This window comes from Mus caroli, chromosome 7, assembly GCF_900094665.2.
Source record: "Mus caroli chromosome 7, CAROLI_EIJ_v1.1, whole genome shotgun sequence".
Lineage (NCBI taxonomy): Eukaryota > Metazoa > Chordata > Mammalia > Rodentia > Muridae > Mus > Mus caroli.
This window is the reverse complement of record NC_034576.1, coordinates 42,877,493-42,902,349: the sequence shown is the minus strand read 5'-3', so window position 1 is coordinate 42,902,349 and position 24,857 is coordinate 42,877,493. Positions and strand designations below refer to the sequence as shown.

The 24,857-nt window shown below is 36.9% G+C and overlaps 1 protein-coding gene across 1 annotated transcript; it reads right to left on the bottom strand.

Moving 5' to 3' along the window:
* Positions 1 to 375: 375 nt before the first annotated feature.
* Positions 376 to 24,857, bottom strand: LOC110298437 (vomeronasal type-2 receptor 116-like). Its single transcript, XM_021167683.2, is given in 6 exon segments — positions 376 to 419; positions 422 to 1,312; positions 18,425 to 18,548; positions 19,630 to 19,857; positions 23,598 to 24,404; positions 24,733 to 24,857. Coding segments are annotated over 5 exon segments (2,031 nt in total). The 5' UTR covers positions 24,342 to 24,404; positions 24,733 to 24,857.

Sequence of the window (24,857 nt, the reverse complement as noted above, 5' to 3'; positions counted from 1 at the left end):
TGTAAATGAGGAAAATACCTAATAAAAAAATAAATTAAAAAAAAAGAAATAGAAATGAATCCAAAGTTGTTGACTTCCAGAGTAGCAGTTTTTATGCAAAGGAAATTACTTTATATACATCTGTTCATGCCACAGTTGTATAATTATGAGACTATGGGCTAACAAGGGCACAGATTGAAACTATGTTACAAAAAACATGTAATGAATCCAAAACATAAAATAAAACTCATAGTTCAGTACTAGGAGAATTTAATACAATTAGATGAAGTAATTATAAATGTACACAATCACATCATATTATACCTGAATAAGACATTATCAATGCTGTGCCACTGGCCTAAACCATAATATTTAATTTATTATGATACAGAAATTTTAATTTTTAAATAAATTTAAATGTACATTCTTTCTTAAATGATTTTGTGCCTGACATCAAGATAGGAGTTTTTTTCTGGCCTTAACAAAATAATGTAGCACTTGGGGGCAAAAATCAATCCAAGGAGTACTATATTGGAAGCCAATATACAAACCACTTCCATAGCCACCATGACCTTCCCCTTTGTGCTATGATAGACAGGGAGGAAGGTGATCCAAACACAGAAGAATACCTGCATGCTGAATGACAGGAACTTGGCCTCATTGAAGGTGTCAGGCAGATTCTTGGACAAGAAGGCCATGGTGTAGCTCCCAAGTGCTAAGGAGCAGAGGTATCCCAGGACAGTGTGGAAGGCAACTGTTGAACCCATGTTGCACACAATGATGATGTGACCATGTTGAGCCTGAGTATCTAGATCAATGAAGGGTGGAGAGGTAATCAGCCAGATTCCACAGATAATAAGTTGGATCAGTGTGCAGATGGGAATGATGAAATTAGGGGCTCTTGATACCATCACCCATCTCACTATTCTCGCTGGAACAGTGGCTTTGAATGCAATAACCACTGTAATAGCTTTGGCCAACACTGTGGAGAGAGCCACAGTGAACCAAATTCCAAATGCTGTTTGCTGCAAGATGCAGGTGGTTGTGTTGGGCTGGCCAATAAACAGCAAGGAACTGAGGAAACTGATGAAGAGTGTCAATAGCAGGATGTAGCTGAGAGTCCTGTTATTGGCCTTGACAATAGGTGTGTCTCTATGCTTCACAAAGACTACAAGAACCACAGCTGTGAGTAGAGAGAAGCACAGGGCTGTGATGGTGAGTGCCATTCCCAAGGGCTCTTCATAGGCCAAAAAGCTCACAGATTTCTGGAGGCAGTGATTCTTCTCTGAGTTTGCATAGTGACTTTCGGGACACTTCATACACTGCTCCATATCTGTTTAGAAATGAGAGTGACTGTGAATCGATCCTCAGGTTTTGCCATTCTCCCCTAATATATTAATTACTCCAAGCTCATTAAAGTGCTTCCTGAGTTATCTTCTTTTATTGTTTTAGAAGTATTTTTATGTACTCTGAATCATTTCAAGGCTATACAGTGCTTATAGTAGCAAAAATTACAAAAGTCCAATGCCTTTGTTCTGTCCTTGTATGCTTTGCCTCAATTTGTGACTCTGTTGCATCTATTTTATGAGTTGAAACTGATTAGAAAAATATTGTATAATTGTAATTTGATTCTGAGGTCATCTTATAAAAATGTTTAATTTTGTACATATATTTTATATAATACTGACATTATTGTTTGAAATTCATTTTCTAAATGATGCTCTTCGAATTGGTACCCATATTCTTTCATTTAATAAAACCACTTGGAGACTCCAATTTGGTTTACAATCTGAATGATTTCAAACTAATAAATGCCATTAAATTCTTGAAACTTAAATTCTTCATAAGTATTTTATTGTTACATTTAGCTATGGCATTATTTATTAACACATACGGACAGAATTACTAGGTATTAAAAAATAGATTTTGAATGCTCTTATCCTAAACATTTGTGAGTATTTCCTTAAGTGAAAAAACATAGGCAATTCCCTTTATAATTCCATAATTCTTATTACATTAAACCTTTGTGTATTTCTGCAAACTATCACCTCATTAAGGGATTGTCTCTGTTTTATATCTTGAGATAACATTTATTGAGTTTGTTTTCAGAAGAATCTAATTTCTCCTTTGATATCTTGTTTTTTTTTTTAAATGACATTGGAACGCTACTCATTTTTTTCTTATAATTTTTGCACATCAACATCTTGTGCCTTTCCTTCTACTATGAGTATTTTGTTGTTGCTTTTTTTTATTGTACAATGTATGCTTTGAGAATAGAATTCCATCTTTGTCATGATTCAGGAACATAATGTCTGTTTCATTAACTAATTTATATAAGGATATCGCATTATTTTAACATTAGGTTTTGCTCATTCTATATCTTGCATCAGTGATATCTTGAATTTTAGTTTGTTATCATATGTGTTTTTACCATATTTTTCCCTTATGAATGGCTTCAAAATACAATCACTAAAATCAAATTTGCAGGATTTGTTATTCATGACTGAAGTTCTCTTATTCTGCACATACTGAATATGTCTGTGGACCTACCATATCATATAGCTTAAGGTCAGGGAAGTGATATTTATCAAAGAAGTATATCATACCTGGTACTATGAACCTATATGAGATTTCATGGTGGTAGGAATTCATATCACATAAGGATAAACTCAATGCTCCCATTAAGCTTAATCTACTTATTGTCAAACAATTGTCTAATGTTTGCTTTTATTTACATCAACACAGGACACTCTTATCCTTACTCCAAGAAGACTATCTTAACAGTGATCTGTGATGGACAACAAGATATATGGCTGTAACAGATCTTGAAATAAGTGATGCTTTAATCCCTATCCATAAACAAGGACTTGATAACTATCCCTTCTAAAGTTTAGTGGAAATAAAGTCATAATAGTTATAAGATGAGGACTGCAAGTTGCCTAGGTCCAGGCAATACATTCATTGCTTTAAGAAACTCTCAAAAATTAAGCATAAGTTTCTTGGTTCATTATACTTTAGAATGGGTTGTAGAAAAATGAGGAATTTATCTTATCCTTCTTTAATAAAAAAAAATCTCCTTCAAAGCCAGTCAAAGAAAGAAGTGAATAATTTCTTTAGTGTAAAAATTAATGACTACACTGGGTTCCCATGTACAATCTGAACACAATGGTCATGAAGATGAACACGATTAAACAAAATAGGTAATGTACCATTTTGAAAAAAATCATGGAACTGGTAAAGGGATAATTAAGATAGAATGTATTGACAAGTGCTAATAGGAGGGATGTGTAACTCTGATATATTGAATACACGTGGGCGATTGTAAAAAAGTAATATTGAAAAAAGGTAAACAGCATGGAGGATATACCAAACAGATTACAAGGGAGATTACATGCAGACCATCTCTTCCCACTATTTCCCCAGACTTTATATCTCAATGTCATCTTTAGAGATTCAAGAGGGCACCAGCTTCAGCCTTCCTTTTTCCCACATCTTATGTGGATACCATAGCTCATCCACTTCAAATCTACCTGCAAAACTAATTGTTGTATCCAAGTTTCCAACTCAAACAAACATGCCCTGGGAAAATGTAAACTATCACCTCTAGAAAACCAAGTGAGCTGCCCCATAACCTTCTATTCTCTGTGTTTTCTTAGAACAAATCCCACACTCCATTCCCAGATCTCTAGCAGAATAATTTTGGCAGCCCTTTGAGGCTCTGTGTTCTCACCTTCTGTGGATTCCACAGATCTTGACCTTTGCCTTCCACTCCCCACTTTTTCTTCAACATAAACTCTCTGTTATCCCAAGAGCTGCTTTTCTGGGGCAAAAATCAGACTAAAGCTGATGTACAGCAGCATGTCTACTCTTCCTTAAATCAAATCCCCCACTCTCACTTCCAACTCTATAAGAGAATATTTTTATCTCCTTTTCTTTCAGGACCTGTCACCAAGAGATCACAAGGACCTTCTCCTCGAGTTTTTCTTCCCCTTATTCATTCTAACACCAGCAGACTCCTGTCCAACTCCCATTGCCCCCTCATTCTATGAGGGTGCTCCTGCCACCTACTCCTGCCCTATTGCCCCAGTGTTCCCCATAATTTGGGCATCAAACCTACATAAGACCAAGGACCTCCCCAGCCACTGATAACAGACAAGGCAATCCTATGCTACATGTGCAGCTGGAGCCATGGGTCACTCCATGTGTACTCTTTAGTTGGTTAGCTCTTGGGGAGGGGGAGTCCTGGTTGGTTGATATTACTGTTCTTCTTATGGGGTTGCAAACCCACCCAGTTTTTCAGTCCTTCCACTAACTTCTCCATTGGGTTCCAGCCCAATGGTCAGTTGTAAGCATCAGAGCATCTGCATCTGTATTGGTCAGGCTCTGGCAGAGCCTCTCAGGAGATAACTATTCCAGATTCTTGTCAGCAAGCACTACTTGGCATCAGCAATAGTGTCTAGGTTTAGCCACTGTAGATGGGATGGATCTGCAGGTAGGGAAGTGTCTGGATGGCCTTTCCTTCAGTCTCTGCTCCACTCTTTTTCCCTACATTTCCTTTAGACAGGAGGAGCTCTGGGTTCTTTTTTCGTGTGAGTTGGTGGCCCCATCCCTCAACCAGGAGTCATCCCTAACCTCTAGATATGGTATCTACAGGTTCTCTCTCCCCTTTGTTGATTATTTCAGAGACTTTTCAAATTAAAGAAAAAAAAAAAAAAAAAGAAAGCCACAACAACATACACTTAGTAAATCAGGAGATACTTGAATAATTTATACTCTCCCAAACTGGAAACTCTAAATACAATGGAAATTTTTATCATTTAATATGACCATCAAAGTTAAATCAAGATCATATGAATGTTTAAATAGACCAGTATCACACAGCAAAATATAAACAGTCATTAAATCCTCCCAAAAAAACCATGTCAGGACAAATGATTTTAGTCCAGAATTCTCCTAGACCTTCAAAAAAGATTTCATTCCAATACTTCTCAAATTATTCTATAAGAAGCAACAAAAGGAATAACTGTCAACTCATCTGGTAAGGTGACTGATATTCAAGTCAAAGACTCAAAAAAAAAGAATTACAGACCAATTTTCCTTATGTATATGTTTGCAAAATTACTTAAAAAATCTTTGAAATTGAATATAACAATACATCAAACAAACACGGTGAATCATCCCAGTGATTCAGTGATGGTAACATATACAAATAAGTAAATGCAACCCATATAAATGAATTAAAATAAACAAATGAACATATAATTAGATACAATATAGGTCTTTGACAAAATTCAGTGTACCTTCATTACAAAACTATTGAAGACATTAAGGGCACAAAGGCCATACTTAACTATAAGGAAGGCAATTTACAGCAAGCATATATGCAACAACACATTAAATGCAGAGAAACACAATGTAATTCTACTAAAATCAGGAACAAGCCAAATTTGTGTATTCTCTACATATCTACTCAGTATAGTACTTAAAATTTTAATTAGAGCAATAAAACAAGTGAAGGAAATCAAGGGAATACAATCTGGAAAAGAAGGCTAAATACTATTATTTGCAAGTGATATAATATTATATGTAACTCACCATAAAACTTCCACCAGGAAACTCCTACATTTGAAAACCACTTTCAGCAATGTGGTTGGATACAAGATTAACTAAAAATAAATCAGAAGCCCTCCTATATACAAAGGACAAATGGATTCATTAACAAATCAGAGAAACACAACCAGTTTACAAAATCCTCATATAATATTTAATATATTGGCATAACTTTAACCCAGCATGTTACAGTCTTCTGTGATAAAAAGTTCAAGTGTTTGATGAAAGAAATTTAAATAGATATGGGAAGATGGAACATTCTTCCATGCTCGTGGATCTATAGGAATAACATATTAAAATGATCATTCTACCAAAAGCATTCTAAAGATTCAAGGCAGTCCCCTTAAAAATTCTAACACGGTCCTTTAAACTTCAGGTGATAATTCTCAACTTCACATGGAAAAAAAAACCAAGATACCAAAAACAATCCTGAACAACAAAATCACTGCTGGAGGCATCACTATCCTTGACTGAATACAGTTTTACAGAGAAATCATAACAAAAACCACATGGTATCAGCATTAAGAACACACACTTTGGTCAATGGAACTGAATTGAAAACGCAAATACATATGGCATCTGAATTCACTAGAGTACTAAAATACATATTGCTAATAAGACAGGCATCTCCATCGAATGATGATGGTAAAATGGATCTCTGCACAGAAAAGAATGGAAATATTTCCATACTCATTGCAGAGCAAAAACCTCAATTCCCAGTAGGCCAAAACCACAACATAAAAAAAGATACACTGAAACAGATACAACATACAATGTGGAATAACCTTGAATTCACTGGAATGCATGAAGATTTTTTACAGAAAACTGATAGCATAGGCACTAAGGTGAAAAATTAATATGGGACTTCATGGAACTGGCACATTTATAGAAAAAAATAGTTATTTAGAGAAAGCAGTTACCTACCAATAGATAAATTACGTTTTACCAAACTCCACATTTTACAGAGAACTAATGTCCAGAATATATAAAGATGTAAATAAGCTAGATATCAAAAACAAATTATCCCACTGAAAAATATTGCACAGACATATACAAAGAGTGTTCAAGAGGCTGAGAAATTCATAAAGAAATGGTCAACATCATTAGTCAACATGAACAACTAATATAAATCAGACCTACTTTCAGTTTACACCTTACATTGATAACTGTGATCAACAACACAATATTCCCTCATGTTGGCAAGGATATGGAGTGGGAACACTTCTCCACTGTTGGTGGAAATGAAGGCTTGTATAATCATTATGGACATCAATAAGGTAGCTCCTCAGTATATTAGGAATTGATCTACCACAAAATCTAGTTATACAACTTTCAGCAAGCAACAACAACAAAAAATCCCATCCCACCATAAAAAAACACTTGCTCAAACATGTTCAATGTAGATTTATTATTCATAATAGCCAGAATCTAGGAATAAGCTACATGCCACTCCACTAAAAATGAATAAAAATCGTGGTACAGTTATAGTTTGAGTATCATTCAGGTGTGAAAAAATGGCATCATGAAATTTACAGGAAAAAGGATGGAACTACTACAAAATTATACTGAGTCAGATAACTCAACTTAGAAAGACAAATATGGTATGTATCCCTTACAAGTGGATATCAATGTTTAAGTAAATGCCAACCAATTTTCAATAAATTGACCCAGAGATGGTATGTCAGTTGTTCTTAACTATTCCTTCTTTCTTTTTCATTTTTATTAGATAATTTTTAAAATTTACATTTCAAATGTTATCCTGTCCTAATTTCCCGTCTGAAAATCCCCTATCTGTTCCCCCTTAACCCTGCTCCCCCAACCACCCACTCTCACTTCCTGGTGCTGGTATTCCCCTATACTGGGTCATAGAACCTTCACAGGAACAAGGGCCTCTCCTCCCTAGAGAAAGCACCCAAGGAGTTCTTAACCTTTCTAATGCTGTGTTATTTTAATTCAGTTTTTCATGTTGTTGTGATATCCAGCAAAAGATTATTATCTCTATTTCATAACTCCAATTTTGTCACTGGTATGTATCTTAATGTAAATATCTTTCCCACCAATAGTATTAAATTACCCCTGTGAACGTAATTTTCCCCACATATTGAGAAATGATAGGTAAGGTAAGGAAGGAGGCATCATCAACTGGAAATAAATGTATGCTTTTAGGAATGGCAATAGACTATTACTGCTGGTTTGTAGCAGTTGCAGACAGTAGCAGGAGGGATCATTTGAGCATGGAGATTTTCTTAAATCATGTTCCCACTTTCAGATGATTTTAGTGTATATATATATATATATATATATATATATATATATATATATCAATTTGACACAAAATATTGCAAAATATTTAGCTTATTCTACTTAATTGCTCTTCATCATTGGAGGAAGTCAGGACAGGTACTCAAGTAGGCAGAACTCTGCAAACAGTACCCGATCCACTGGCCATGGAGCAATGCTGTTTATTGGTTTGCTCACTAATACAGCTGGGATGGAGTCAGGTGCAGAAAGGAGCAGGAGGGATCATTTGAGCATAGAGATGTAATGAAGGGAAAGAATATTAGAAGAAGGTAAGGGCATTTGCATTTGTGTAGAAATATTTTGAATCTATAAAATTGATCCTACTGGGGACTCCTAGCCTTTAGCAAGGCTACAAGTGGTGGGACTGCATTGCTTTCAACTAAGTTTTTGCCAAGGAAGTCCTATAGAAACCACCAAGTAATACAATCTGATGCAAAGACAAAGCCTTGCTCTCCACAAACTATCAGAATAGGTACTCATTTCAGAGAACAACATTCAAACAAATCATTGAACATAGATTGGCTGGTGTCCACATGGAGCCATGATGCCTGTTTTTTTCAGCCATTTGTGATTCCTCTATTGACTATTCTTTGTTTAGAATCATCATTTTAGTTAAATTTTTAATAGCTATTTCCCTAAGTTCTTTATGTATTTTGGATATTAGGAATCAATTTTATGTAGACTTGTTAAAAATAATTTATCGTTTTATAGACAGTTGCTTTCTTTGGTTGATTTTACTTAGATACTTATTCTTTTCAAATGATAGAAAGAACCTGAGTTTATCTGTATGTCAAGAGGAACTGAGAGGAGTAGAGGGAGGAAAAAATATAATCAGGATATACTGAATAAAAAGAAATTGTTTTCAATAATAATAGAAAATTACCAGTGAATTTGAAAGAAAGCAAGGAATAGTTTATAGAGTAATGTGGGGGTATAAAATGAATGAAAGGAATGGGGTAATCAAAGTATAATTTCAAAAATTAGGAAAAATATCAAAATAAAAAAATAAGTTAGACATTAGTTGAGCAGGAGCAGAGGACTCAAGATCAGCACCAGATTTCACAGAGATATATCCAGATGTTATGTTCCCATTTACTTAAAAATATGTTGAACCTAAAACCATAGCTTTACAGTAATAATGAATGATTTCCATTCAATACAGCATTTCAAAAAAAGATCAGAGGGATGAAACTCCACACAACATCATTATCAAGTAGGCTTCATTCCATTGATGCAGGGATGGTTTAATAGATGGAAATCCATCAATGTATTCTACTATATAAACAAAATCAAAGACAAAAAAACACATGATCATCTTCTTAGATACTGAGAAAGAATTTGACAAATCCAACACCCATTCATGATAAAAGTCTTGGAAAGATCAGGAATTCAAGGTACATACCTACACATAATAAAAGCAATATACCGCAAACCAGTAGCCAATATCAAACTAAATGGAGAGAAACTTGAAGCAATCCCACTAAAATCAGAGACTAGACAAGGCTGCCCACTTTCTCCCTACCTATTCAATATAGTACTTGAAGTCCTAGCCTGATCAATTAGACAACAAAAGTAGATCAAGGGGATACAAATTGGAAGGAAGAAGTCAAAATATCACTATTTGTAGATGATATGATAGTATATATAAGTGACCCTAATAATTCTACCAGGAAACTCCTAAGCCTGATAAACAGCTTCAATGCAGTAGCTGGATATAAAATTTTCTCAAACAAATCAGTGGCATATCTCTACACAAAAGATAAACAGGCTGAGAAAGAAATTAGGGAAAAAACACCCTTCACAATAGTCACAAATAATATAAAAAACCTTGGTGTGACTCTAACTAAGGAAGTGAAAGATCTGTATAATAAGAACTTCAAGTCTCTGAAGAAAGAAATCAAAGAAGATTACAGAATACAGAAATAAATCTCATGCTCATGGATTGGCAGTATTAATATAGTAAAAATGGCTATCCTGTCGAAAGCAATTCACAGATTCAATACAACCCCCATCAAAATTCCCACTCAATTCTTCACAGAGTTAGAAAAGGCAATTTGCAAATTGATCTGGAATAAGAAAAAAAAAAACCTAGGATAGCAAAAACTCTTCTCAAGGATAAAAGAACCTCTGGTGGAATCACCATGCCTGACCTCAAGCTGCACTACAGAGCAATTGTGATATAATCTGCATGGTACTGTTACAGTAACAGACAGGTAAATCAATGGAATAGAATTGAAGACCCAGAGAGGAACCCACACACTTATGGTCACCTTATCTTTGACAGGGAGCTAAAACCATCCCGTAGAACAAAGACAGCATTTTCAACAAATGGTGCTGGCACAACTGGCAGTTATCATTTAGAAGAATGCAAAATGCTCCATTCTTTTCTCCTTGTACAAAGCTCAAGTCTACATCAAGGAACTCCACATAAAACCAGAGACATTAAAACTTATTGAGGAGAAAGTGGGGAAAAGCCTTGCAGGTATAGGCACAGGGGAAAAATTCCTGAACAGAACAGCAATAGCTTGTGCTGTAAGGTTGAGAAAGGACAAATTGGACCTCATAAAATTGCAAAGCTTTTGTAAGGCAAAAGACACTGTCTATAAGACAAAAAGGCCAACAACATATTGTGAAAGTATCTTTACCAATCCTAAATCAGATAGGGGACTAACATCCAAAATATATAAAGAACAGAAGAAGATAGACTCCAGAAAATAAAAAAAAAACCCTATTAAAACTGGGGTACAGAGATAAACAAAGAGTTCTTAACTGAGGAATACCGAATTCCTGAAGCTGAGAAGCCCCTGGAAAAATATTCAAAATCCTTAATGATCAGGGAAATGCAAATCAAAAGAACCCTGAGATTCTACCTCACAGCAGTCAGAATGGCTAAGATCAAAAATTCAGGTGACAGCAGATGCTGACAAGGATGTGGAGAAACAGGGACACTCCTCCATTGTTGGTGTGATTGTAAGCTGGTACAACCACTCTGGAAATCAGTCCGACATTTCCTCAGAAAATCGGACATAGTACTACCGGAAGATCCAGAAATACCTCTCCTTGGCATATACCCTGAAGATGTCCCAACTTGTAATAAGGACATGTGCTCCACTATGTTCATAGCAGCCTTATTTATAACAGCCTGAAGCGGTAAATTATCCAGATGTCCCTCAACAGAGGAATGGATANAGAAATTATGGTACATTTAGACAATAAAGTACTACTCAGTTGTTAAAAACAATGAATTAATGAAATTCATAAGCAAATGGATGTATCTGGAGTATATCATCCTGAGTGAGGTAACCCAATCAAATAGTACACACATGATATGCACTCACTGACAACTAGTATTAGCCCAGAAACTTAGACTACCCAAGATACAATTTGCTAAACACATTAAATTCAAGAAAGAATACCAACAAGTGGATACTTAGTTCCTTCTTAGAATGGGGAACAAAATACCCATGGAAGTACTTTTTATAAAAATTTTCAGTGTCTTTACAGTATGATTAATGACTTATATGTTATATATGGTTGATTAATTTCTTCTCTTCAATATTCTACCTTAATTTGTATCATCTAGGTCCCTGTACAAGATTTATTTTCACTGAACTCATTTTGATTCAGGAATTTTCTATTTTGAACATCCTGGCCAAGAACTAGCAATGTATTCACATCAGTGTGTTTAGTTTCAGTAGCTCAAGTACATGCAGATACCCTTAGTTTATCATTCAACTAACATTCAATAATGCAGTTACATGACATTATTGCATTTGTTCTATTTCTCAGAAGACATGATTCTATAGTAATCTATGTAATAAATGGCAAATATTCTGTTAATGCTGATTACATGTCATAGATATGTTGGTATTGATGAGTTAATGATTATTATCACATTTTTAGGCTTAAAAATCTTCACCTGTATGGGTGATATTCATTAGAGAAAATTCAGAAGTGACCCAAATGTAGAATTAACATGATATAGGGCAATGTATAAAAAATGCTTTTTTCATAATGGGTGATGTTATGAATATGTTTTTCATATGTATTTCCCAAGAGAATATGTGTATCACATGACAGATTTCAGACCATCCTTGTATTGGAGATTGATCACATAATCTTAAGTTTACAATTTTGATTGAAGTGAAGCAGTAAAGTGACAGAGAATCTTGGATCTTAATCATTGTGTGATATTTACAAGGTAAATTAATGGTGTTACAAAAATCATCCTGAGTGAGATAACCAGACACAAAAGACAAAAATTCTGTCTAATCATTTATACGAGGATTTTTTTCTGTGAAGTAATAATGCAGCAGATTACAATCCATATAGCCACTGATTTCAGGTATAAAGTAATGGCCTGGGAGAGTGAAAAATCACCATAGAAAGCAGAAATAAAATGTATAGATATGGATGGACGGGATGAGAGACTGGAATAGGAAAATTAAATGATGATTGGAAAGAAGAGGTGAATACAGAAGGGAATATGGGAATGAACAGCTAAATCTAGGGACCATTTAGGGGTTGTATTTGAAAACCATTAGAGTTGAAGTTACTTAAAATATATATTTATGTGTAAGAAAATTTAACTGGAATCACCAAATAATGAATGGTAAAGCCAAAATCCAAATGAACATCGCTAGCCAGTAATTGAGAGCTGTATTTTCTAATGACTTGCATATAATTTTTGGCCAAAGGGGCTCCGTGAGAACCCAAACAAACTAGGTTACAGTCAAGGCTATTGGTTGCTCTATGCAAAAGCTGAAGACAGCACCTCATAAGTCACTGAACATACATAAGTCATACAGGGACCCACCTAGAGCCTTTATCACTGTTGACTATTTTTTCCCAGTATTCAGAAGTACTTTGCATACTAATACAGGAAAGATAGAAAACATCACTCAGCTTTCAAACCTACAATCTATGATGGTGAGCTGCCTGTAGAATACACTGGTACAGCAGTGAATCACAATCTGTATAAATAACAACCCACTATCTGATTCAAAATGTGGCCCACATCATGAAATGAAACCCATACCTTACAATGCCTCTGTAGCCAAAGACCTGAGATTAGATAGGACGTAGACTTAGGAAAAAATTGCTTCTGTTCTACAAAAGAAACACAGCAATGTAATCTATTTGTAATGACATTCTTCTATACACATATGTGTGGCAACAGACTACACACAGACAGCCTGGTTTACAGTCGAGGCTAGATCTTGAACCCTGGTGGAACCCGATGGGTGGTAATTCCCATGTACATGGGATGGTAGGCATTCAACCATGTCTCCTGGACCCCCGGCCCCTGTCAAAGTTACCGCCCCCCACATTCCTCACCTGAAAGGTGTGGCTATCAGCCACATAGGAACAACACCAATCCTTCCCACATACAAATAAGTTTTCCCTTAAACTTTCAGTCAAAGCCAATGAGAGGTACCTGCTGTCAAACCCTGAATCACCCCCAGAACTGTATATAAATCCATCCAGGGAATTAAAGGTACTCGAGAACTATTCCTTCTTCCGAGTCTTTTGTTCCAAGAGCTTTATGTAACACTAGGGAAGAGATTTCTTCCGAAGAGCCACCCAAGGTCCTGCAGCCCAACATGACTCAGTTCAGAGCAACATGGAGTTATGAGTGACCTGGAAGGCATGGCAGAGAATTCTTCCTGCCTGCATTCACTTCCTTTTGCTGGAACCCGCGCACCAGGCTGGACAGACATCTCTGAGGAAATCCTTTGGTACACAGGCCTACACACATAGATCAATAGTTTCTCAGCTTTCATCAGAGAAGTGTCCTCCTATTCTAGATAACAATAATAGAGGCACACAACTGAACAATGTTCAGAGAATGGCAGGCTGGAACATTCAGTTCTAAAATGGGGATCTCTGTAAAGATCCCTGGCTTCAGGGCTTAGGTAAAACAGCTGGAATGCATTCAAAAAGATTGTAAGAAACAGGGATGGGGGAAGACAATGATGAAAGAATGCCTTCTCTACAAACCAGATTTATAAGGTATGAAATCACAGAGAGTCTGGTAGCATGCAAAGGTGTATATTATAAACCAGATAAGGTCCTAGTGCAGAAATGGTAACTATGCATAAGCCCTATCACTACCACAGAAGCTATTTCAAAATGATAAGTGCTGAAAACGCAAATCAAAATTTTTTTCAATGGACTTCAACCAGGTAACCAAATAAAACTTAAGAGCCAGCCCTAGTAGCTGATGGCCAATACAAAATAGATTCACTGGGATTTTGGAAAGTTTTATTGTCTCAAAGTACTTTGTCTTAGAGATTTTTTTAACCTTACAAGTCTTAGAGTATATGTTACAGTTTCTGATTTTGTTTTTATGGGATGTCTAAGTATGAAAATGTTTGTGTGTGTATTTCTGTGTGTGTGTGTGTGTGTGTGTGTGTGTGTGTGTACGAATGTCTGCATGTGATTCTTGCAATTTTTCTTTGTATCTTTATTTATTTATTTAGTTAGTTTCATTGTATTATGGTTTGTTTATATTTTATTGAATTTTATTTAATTATTATAAATTTGATGTATTTTGGTATTCTAATGAGAGAGAGAAGGAAACAGTATAGATTTGTGTGGTTGGGAAAGTGGGGAGGAATTGAAAGGAATATAGGGCTCAAAATACATAAGAATATATTCTCTGAATCAAAACTACTTTGACGTTCCATCTGTCCAAATGCCTAAGAATAATAATACAAGTGGTAACTCAGGCTGGCAAAAATGTGGAACAAGGACTTCCAGTATTGGTGGAAGAGCAAACTTGTACAGCCACTACGGAAATCAGTATGACATTTCTGCAGAAAGATGGAAATCAGTCTACTTCAACTTTCAGCTTGACTGCTCTTGGGAATATACCCAAAGTATGCATCATCCTACCATTGGGGCACTTGATAACCATGTTCATTGCTGCTCTACTTACAAAAACACAGACACTGGAAAACACCTTGATGTTCCCCAATGGAAGAACCAATACAACAAATATGGTGCATTTACATAATGGAGTATTGATATTCAAAGGTTAAAAGTGATATCATGAAATTTGCAGGCAAATATATGGAAATAGAAAAGATTATCCTAAGAAGGCACAGCAATCCTAGAAAGTTAAATATTGTATGTATTTACTTAAATATTTGTATTAGCTGTTTAATAGAGTATATTAAAGATACATGCTGTAGTGTTTAGGAATAGAGGAAAGGACTTGGCATTCCCATAGATCTCCATGTGAAGAGAGAATTTCTCGGTGGACTGAGACAAGGGGGATGAAAATATGATGAACATATACGAGGTGGACGGTGAAATGGAATTGGGGAAGTGAATGAGTACAAGGGCAGCTAGAATTAAATGGCATTGTATGATCAACATGAAAACCTGTTGCAATGGAAACATCTTATAATATTGGAAGGTGATCCTAATGAAGTTTCCATATAATGAGGGAAATAGAAATCCACTGGCCATCTCTGGTCAACAAATGAAGCCATGAGTACTGGGACTGAGTTTCATGAATATGAGTTGATGGTTTAAACTGTGCAGTGGAATCCCCCCCCCCAAAAAAAAAACCCCAGGCTTTTGACAAGAAAATTAGGTTGCTCTGCAAAAACTGACAGCCAAGTTCCACTGCTCAAGATAACACATCACAACTCATCAAACATGGAGTGGTGGGACAGCCCTTGCTTCAATTCTTGGAGGATCCACATGAAGACAAAAATGCAGTTCAGCTATAAATGTGCAGGAGGCCTAGGTTTATCCCATGCTCACTCTTTCAACAACCATTTTTTTCCTTTTTTGGATATTTTCTTTATTTACATTTCAGATGTTATCCCCCTTTTTGGATTCCCCTCCAGTAATCTCATAGCCAATCCCTCCTACACTTGCTTCTATCATGTTGCTCCTTTACCCACTCACCGACTCCTTATTCCTCGCCTTGGAGTTCCTTTACACTGGGGCATTGAGCCATCACAGGACCAAGGGCCTCTCCTCGCTTTGATGCCCAACAAGACCATTCTACATAGGCTGCTGGAGCCACGGGTTGCTCTGTGTGTAAACCTTGGTTGGTGGTGTGGCTCATTTACACAATTTAATACTACTCAGCGATTAAGAGTGAGGACATCTTGAGTTTTGCAGGCAAATGGATGGAACTAGAAAATATCCTGATGGAGACCCAAAAAGACATGCATGGTATTACTAATAATTTGATATTAACCAAAAAGAGAAAAAAAGGAGTACAGAATACACAAGATACAGTCCACAGAACTCAAAAAGTCCAAAAAGATGAAGTGTTCAAGTGAGGACAGCTTATTTTCACTTTGAAGAAAGAAAAAATCAATCACAAGTGAGGAGGGAGGGAGGGACCTATGAGGGAAAGTGGACTGGGCGGGGGGAATAGGGGGATAGGGTAACCTGATTTGGTATTGGGTGATGGAAAAGAACTGCCAGCCTGAGGGCCAGCAGAAACAATGTAAACAGGCAACATCAGGAAATAGGAGGTTGGGGGGACATTCCAGAATGCACCAGAGACCTAGGAGAATTACAGGAATGGAAATGGAGAGCAGTCTGAGGGCAAAAGGAGTCCAAAGTGGGATCCAGCTCAAGGAGACATCCCAAGGCCTGACACTATTACTGAGGCTGTGGAGTGCTCACAAAAGGGACCTATCATGAATTCACTCCAAAAGACCCAACAATCAGCTGAGATGCAGATATTTGCACCCAACTAATGGACAGAAGCAGGTGACTCCTGCTGTTGAATATGGGAACTCTGAAAGAAGCTGAGGAGAAGGGAGATCCTGTAGGAGGACCATCCATCTCAATTAATCTGAATCCCAGAGATCTCTCAATCACTGGACCACCAAAAGAAAGCATACAACAGTTGAGGCCCCCAACACACATACAGTAGAGGACTTCTGGGTCTGTTTTCATTCAGAGATGAAACACCTAACCCTCAGAAGACTGGAGGCCCCAGGGAGTTTAGAGGTCAGGTGAGGTGGCAGGTTAGGGGCATCCACGTGGGGATGGGGGTTGGGAGTGGGGAGGAGGTGTAGGATGTGGAGCAGTCAGAGGATGGATCCAGGTGTGGTGGAAAATGGAACATGGAGTATAAAAAAATTAACTTATAAAATAAAAATGATAAAAAATATTATTATGCTGGGCAGTGGTGGCACACGCCTTTATTCCCAGCACTTGGGAGGCAGAGGCAGGCAGATTTCTGAATTTGAGGCCAGCCTGGTCTACAGAGTGAATTCCAGGACAGCCAGGGCTATACAGAGAAACCCTGTCTTGAAAAACCAAAAAAAAAATTATACTTTATTATATTTTGTTATATCATAGAATATGTTTAGTTCTAATGAGACAGATAAGGAGTAGATCTGGATGAGAGAGGAAGTGGGAAGGAATCTTGAAGAGATGGAGTGAGGGGAAATATTTTCAGATTATATTGTGTGAGAAAAGAATCTATGTTCAATAAAAGGGAAACAAAGTTAATCCCAGCACTTGGGAGGCAGAGGCAGGTGGATTTCTGAGTTTGGGGACAGCCTGGTCTACAGAGTAAGTTCCAGGACAGACAGGGCTACACAGATAAACTCTGTCTTGAAAAAGAAAAAAAAAAAAAAAAGGAAACATTATAAATAAACACATAGCATGAAATAAGTAAAACAAAAGAAACTTAGCAATGATCGAGATTATATATATATATATACTGGAGAAATCAAACCTAACTGCTTAGTCACCTGTATAAAATAACAACAAAAATCCCTGTACTGGAAAAAATGATAGGGAATGTGAGAAATACACGTGTACTGGTTGGTTTTGTGTGTCAACTTGACACAGGCTGGAGTTATCACAGAAAAGAAGCTTCATTTGGGAAATGCCTCCATGAGATCAAGCTATAATGCATTTTCTCAATTAATGATAAAGGCAGGAGGGTCCAATGTGGGTGGTATCATCCCTAGGTTGGTAGTCTTGGTTTCTATATGAGAGCAGGTTTAACAAGCCAGGGAAAGCAACCCAGTAAGTCACAACCTTCCATGGCCTCTGCATCACCTACTGTATCCTGATCTGTTTGAGTTCCAGTCCTAACTTCCTTTGGTGATGAACGGCAGTGTGGAAGTATAAGCTGAATAAACCCTTTCCTCCCCAAGTGCTTCTTGGTCATGATGTTTTGGGCAGGAATAGAAACCCTGACTATAGACACTGAGTTTTGAGTGAATTTTACATGTGACTGAGTATTGTTTGAAAATATAAAGAAATGGTGATAAAAACCACTATGTTCCTGGTGGAATAAACAGACCACTAATTTGTGGGAAAGGTGAGTATTCAGGGAAAAATGTAAGCAATGTAGGTCAAGGATGATTTCAATACCTAGATTGTGTGATTTCAAAAGGAAATAACTAATAGCAATGCTTAAATTTCTAATTGGGGGATAAGAGATAATCTCTTACTTATCTCCAGTATTCTCCCATTTGCTTAGATATGGCAGACTCCTGTGGGCAAGCTGGAATCTTCTCTGGCAGTCTGTATTTACCTGTCTCATTGGAAATCTCATTGTCTGCACAGGGAGTACAATCAAAGCAGCAGACAGCCTTGCCTTCCTTGGCAGCTTTCCTGAATCCAGGCCTACAGCTCTCACTGCACACAGACTGAGGAATCTAAGAGAAATGAAAGCTATTAGCAAATGCCTGGACTTCTTTGAAAATTTTGAGTAAACAGAGAATTTCTGAGTATAATTGAACAGTTAATTTTCAAATGCTTACACTTACAATTGAAGCTAATGAAAGTTGGTATTGCTACGTTTATCAAGTTTTGGGTTACATGGCCCACATATTTAAGTCTTGGACCAATTCCTGAAGACATCAATAACTATAGGTGTTTAAAGTAGTGTTCAAGGAAGTCAAGATATGCATTCTGATTTAAATTGTCTCCATGCATACTGGCTACTAGGGGGAACTTTTGTATTGAAAGTGGTTGCTAATTTTGACTGACAACTTTACAGGTCTTCGATTCATCATGGAAGTAAATCATATGCATCTTCATTAGTAGTTTTACACAGGCACCTACCTGAGGTAAAAAGAACCACCACAAAATGAGGGTATTTTGCAAGCCACTATCACACACAGAATGAAAAAGACATAGGATTGAGCAGTCACACTCGTTGATCTCTAAATTTGCTCTAATTCTGGTCTCTGAACATGTTGTCATCACCTCCTCTGCTTTTAAAATATCCTTTTCTCACAATATAATGAGTGCTCACAGAGTCAGTCAAAACAGCCTGTCCTCTCTTTAGTTGCTTTTGTTGATGATTTACATGAAGTAGCAAATCAAGCAATACATACATACAAACACACACACACACACACACACACACACACACACACACACACACGTCATACAATTATGCCTTTTCGGAGGCTGGGAAATTAAAAGAACACCTTACCATACTGCAATGTCTTCACCTAGGTGACAAAATTAATCTATCAGTATTCCAAGGCAGTAACTAATAGACACTCTATTTTTAAGAAATGTATGTGCATTAACAAAGTTAAAAATAAACATATTCATCGATCATATTCAAGGAATGAGTAATAGTCTATGTTATCTGTTTTTATGTGAAAATCCTTATTGGTAGTTCAATGTTTGTTGGTAGTGAGTGAGAGTTTAATGGTCATGACATCCTGAGAATTACCTTAGTTTTTATGAAAGGTCAGAACAGTGAGAGAAGTCACAACTCACCTTTGTAAACCCTGTAGGCCACTGTATCATCTGTTCACATAAAGAGAACTGTAGACCATTCAGAGCACTTAGAGAATATGTTCCTACTTTCACCTTTAATCCAAGACCATTTGGAAAATTCCAAAAATTAAGAATGTCATACTGTGCATGTAAGTTTCTTCCCCCATGCATTACTGTGTCTCCTCTCACATGACTTTTCATTATCGTGTTCTTTAAGAAAGGGTGAAGCTAAAAGAAATGCAAAAACACATGTTGTAAAACAGGAGTTAGTAAAAGATTTTTTTTAAAGCACTATAAAGAATCTCATTTGAAACACCCATGTCCAATGGAAATGGTGAAAGTCATGAAGCCAAAATAGCTGTTTTCCACAGACCCAGCAAAGGTAAACCAAATTCTTAGATCACTGTCTTTCTGTTTCTCTTTTGGTTTTGGTCTCTGACTCTTGAATTCTTGGGAACTTTCTGCATTGATTCATTTTATGTCTTTTCCTGAGAAAATTATGTCTAAATATTTAGGAAAGTCATAAACTAACTCTTCCTTCTGTTTTTTTTTTTCATGAAATACTTTTCTTTGGCACTATTTGGAAGTCTTCTTTCTCTCCTAGAGGTTGTGAGAAGCATAGCTATGCACAAAACTAGAAATTTTTAAATGAGGCTATGACTCCAGGGACCTTCATCAGTATCTGCCCCTAAGCAAACCCAAACATTATAGATAGGACAGGTTAAACTTAGAAATATTTGACAAACACTAACTGTCCAGGAAAACTGGTAACTGACTCTAGATCATGTTTTAACATTACACTTAGAGCTCTCTGAAAATGTAGTTTAAGCATATGGCATCATATACAATATACCGATGGAGGAATAGATCTCAGTAAAGAAGTTAGATTGACTAAAATAAACTGTTACTATTTAACAGTAGAAATAATAAAATGATATAAATGAAACCATTTCATATTAGTATTTGCTATTCATGAAACAACCAGTTCAGATATTTTCTATTTATCTGGTGTGCTTTAAAACTGCAAATACGTAAACTTAAAAGCAGGCTGTCATATAATAAATATGTTTGCTTTTGTGGATACATTCCTTGAATTCATTGAATTGGAGATTTAGGGTATGTCTTAGTCAGGGTTTCCAGAGACACCTCTTGGCTAGCAAGGGAATCCAGGCCCCCAAAATGCAGATCCTACAAAGCTCATGGCAAGGTGATCTGGAGCAGCTTCAACACTTGCTGGAAATTATATGGAACCAGCAAGATGAACAACAACAAAAAAAAAACGATTCATGATTTCCTTGAAGTGGTTTCAAGGGGTGATGTGGAATGCATTTGTGGCCATATTCCTGAAGTCCACTCAGTCCTTGGGAATCTTGACTTTCAGCACCCACAGATGGGGAACACGCCTCTCATTACTGCTGTGGAAGAAAATCTAGCAGATGTTGTTGAGATACTTCTGGAAGGGGGCGCAGATATCACCCTTTGCAATGACAGCAATCAAACGGCACTCCATGTGGCTAATGGTGACATCCTGAAGCAGCTGGTCTGATAGAAAGATGGAATGGCCTTTTGGAGAGGCAGCTACAACGCCAATTAGATCGTAACAGCATGGAAGTCTGGAGCATAGTTATTCAGAAGGCAGTATATGCTTTGAATCACCGTTTGATATATGGTACAGTTTCCCCCATAGCCAGGATCCATGGGTCCAGGAATCAAGGGGCGGAAAAGGAAATAGTTCCACTCACTATCACTCCTAGTGACCCTCTAGGAAAATTTTTGCTTCCTGTCCCCATAACTCTAGGTTCTGCTGGCCTAGAAGCTTTGGCTCGAGAGGGGACAGTGCCCCTACCAGGAGCTACAACAAACATTCCATTGAACTGGAAGCTCAGACACACTCCTGGTCATTTTGGGCTTCTAATGCCCTTAAACCAACAGGCTAAAAAAGGAATAACAGTGTTAGGAGGGGTGATAGATCCAGATTACAATGGGGAAATTGGGTTACTTCTTCACAATGGAGGAAAGCAAGATTATGTCTGGAATGTAGGAGATCCCTTAGGGTGTCTCTTAGTACTACCATGTCCTTTGATTAAAGTCAGTGGGAAACTACAACAGCCTAATCCAAGCAGGATGACAAAGGATGCAGACCCATCAGGAATGAAGGTATTTGTCAATCCTCCAGGAAAAGAGCCAAGACCTGCTGAGGTGCTTGCCGAAGGTGAAGGAAATACAGAATGGGTAGTAGAGAAAGGTAGTTATAAATACCAATTAAGGCCACGTAACCAGTTGCAGAAACGAGGATTATAAAGTAACATGAATGCTCCTGTCTTATTTTGCTAACGAATACATTTGTCTTTCTTCCAATTTCTTTAACATCAATTTGTATTTAAGTTGAGACACTAAAAAGGATGTTCCCAAGGGACAATGCCCCATTGTAAATTTACAAATGTGTTTGCGATTGTATGAGGGATAGTTATATCATGTTAGGTGTATTCACAACCTTGTTATTGTTTCATGTGAACATGAGATATTATTTGTATCAACTTGACAAGGGGTGGATAATCGTAGTGGTTATTCCTGGTTGTCAGCTAGACTATATTTGGAATGAACTACAATCCAGAATTGGCCGGCTCACCGGTGACCCTAATCTGGAGGCTGGGAGATAGAAGTTTCTGATCTGGATCTTGGTATGGAGATCTTGACGCATAGTGGCTATGGATTCCAGAAGATTAAGACAGGGAGATCTCTGAGTTCAAGATCATCTAGGATTAAAGGTGTCTTTAATCTGGGCTACAACTTCTGCTGGAGCCCATATTGGATATTGGAAGAAGGGACTCTCGCTCTCACTCCTTTGCCTGCTTGCCATGTGGGACTGAGTAACTGCTAGATCCTTGGACTTCCATTCACAGCTACTATTGAACCATTGTTGGGAATTGAACTTCAGACCGTAAGTCATCAATAAATTCCTTTACTATATAAAGACTATCCATAAGTTCTGTGACTCTAGAGAACCCTGAGTAATACAGGGTAGATTGAAAAAAATAAACCTGTTTTATTTGTACTTTCTAACTTTAATTGCTTTTCTAAGTCCAAAGATGTAATGAAAAATCAAAACCATGTCTGGAGACAAAATTATAAAATCTGTATTTCTTGGATTATCATTAGGCTTTCTTTCTTCCCTGGAACCTATATAAAGGAAGTACCAAACTGACTGCTAGGTAGACAGAGCCATGTGATTCTCATCATAACCCTGCCTGGGTCTCCTCTCTCACTGACACATTATCTTCTCCTGAGGCACCCTAAAACCCACAATATTGTCCCCTGGCTCTCAAAACATTTCAGTACATGTGCTAATAAGCATCGGTAAAGGAACTGTCAAAGATGCTGAGTAAATGAAAGATACTTGGATTGAAATGCATTAAATTTCAAAAGTCTAATTCTGTATAAGATAAATATTTGAACTAAACACATCTAAGACACTAATTTACATGAGTTGAGCTAAATTATATTTCTTTGATTAGCTAAACCCACCTATTCAAATTTGGACTATATTTAGAGCTTCTGTCATTAAAAAATGGACCTGAAAGTCTGAAGTACACTTTAAACTGATTCTTCAATTTATAACCTTGGGGTAGTGCTCAAGAGCATTTTGACTCTTAAATATATCCTGCTCTATCTTCTTCTCTGACACTATATAAAAAAAAATCTCAATTTTCACATTGAAGATATTACGAAAACTGAGGCAACTTGTTACATGAATTCAATATTAAATTAAGTATTTTCTTGTTCTTCACACTCCATTTATATAGAATACTTACTTGGGATTTAACATTAACCTAAAGACAGAGAGACAATATTCCCTCTCCTGCTTATTGACAGCATACTCTAAAACATATGATGCTAAATTTTAATTCCTTAAGAAATAATAAAAGTGCCACATTGCTTACATTATAAAACACAGGAAGGGATACTACCTGCCAGGGGGAGAATGCCACTTCTTCTCCATTGGCATATGGTTGGGTCTGTATTTGTTGAAGATGCATCTCATGAATACTATAGGCCACAGCATACACAGCATTGTATATATTGTAGCCTTCTTCACTCATGGCTGGGTCAAAAAGGTGTCTTGGAAGTAAATCCAAAGAAGTATTGGGTTGGCAGTTCTCCAAAAGCTGACAATCAAATTTAGAAAATGAGCACTTGAAAAACAAATGCCAAAACTTAGGAAGATAGGTGTCCTCTGGGTATTTGTAAGGATTAACTGTTTGAACAAAATTCATAAACTCAACCATCTCTTCATGGTGGTATGAGAAAATAAGACTCCCATGAAATGACTCTAACATAAAATAATCAGAATGGCTATCAACATCCCATGAAGAGTTCAAGACCCAGACTTTCCATGTCACTAACAGTTGTGTAATATGTAGCATTAAACCTTGTACAGAAATAATATCTCCATAAATAACCATTACATTTGCTGATGATTCTTCAATCTTCTCAATATTTTTCCATAATGCATTGGAAAATGCATTCCATGTGCCAGAGATCATTTTCAAAAAGGCTATGCAGATACCATGACTCTCCATATTTTCTCTTAAGTCTGATAGAATCTGAGTCCCTCTGTGGTCATCTGGGAGGATCAGACCAACCCAGGACCAGCTGAAATGAAGCAACAAAAAGACTATGGCAAATGACAGAGATGTGTCTTTGGGGGCCATTTGGTAAAGAGAATTAAACTGACCTCGGTCATTCAAGATAGAATCAAAAGGTCCAAAAGTGAGCTGAAGAGACAACAAAATACATTGGCATCAGACAAAATCCTAGTGTTAAATCTACAGGTAGAAACAGTCAAGATGAAAATGGACTTGTCCTGTAAACCCATTACATTTTTTTTCACAAAAAATACTGACAGGTCTCCAATTCCAATTGCATAGCTTGTCTTACCCACCTCTACTTTCATTCTAAGTAATGTAGATATGAATGTAATATAAAGTATCTTCATACATTTCTTTGATATGTGATTGACTCCATTGCCCCGATTTTAAATTTACAGACACATAAGGTCAACAAAGGGTACTTGTTTCCTAGGTCCCACATCCCATTCCTCACCTGAGGTATTTTGTAGAGTTGTAGAAATGTTCCAATGTGGGCAGATGCTGACCATGATGGTCCTGTGAATACAGCAGGTGACTTCCTCTTGTGACCACAGTCACAGTTAGGAAGGGGATGACTTA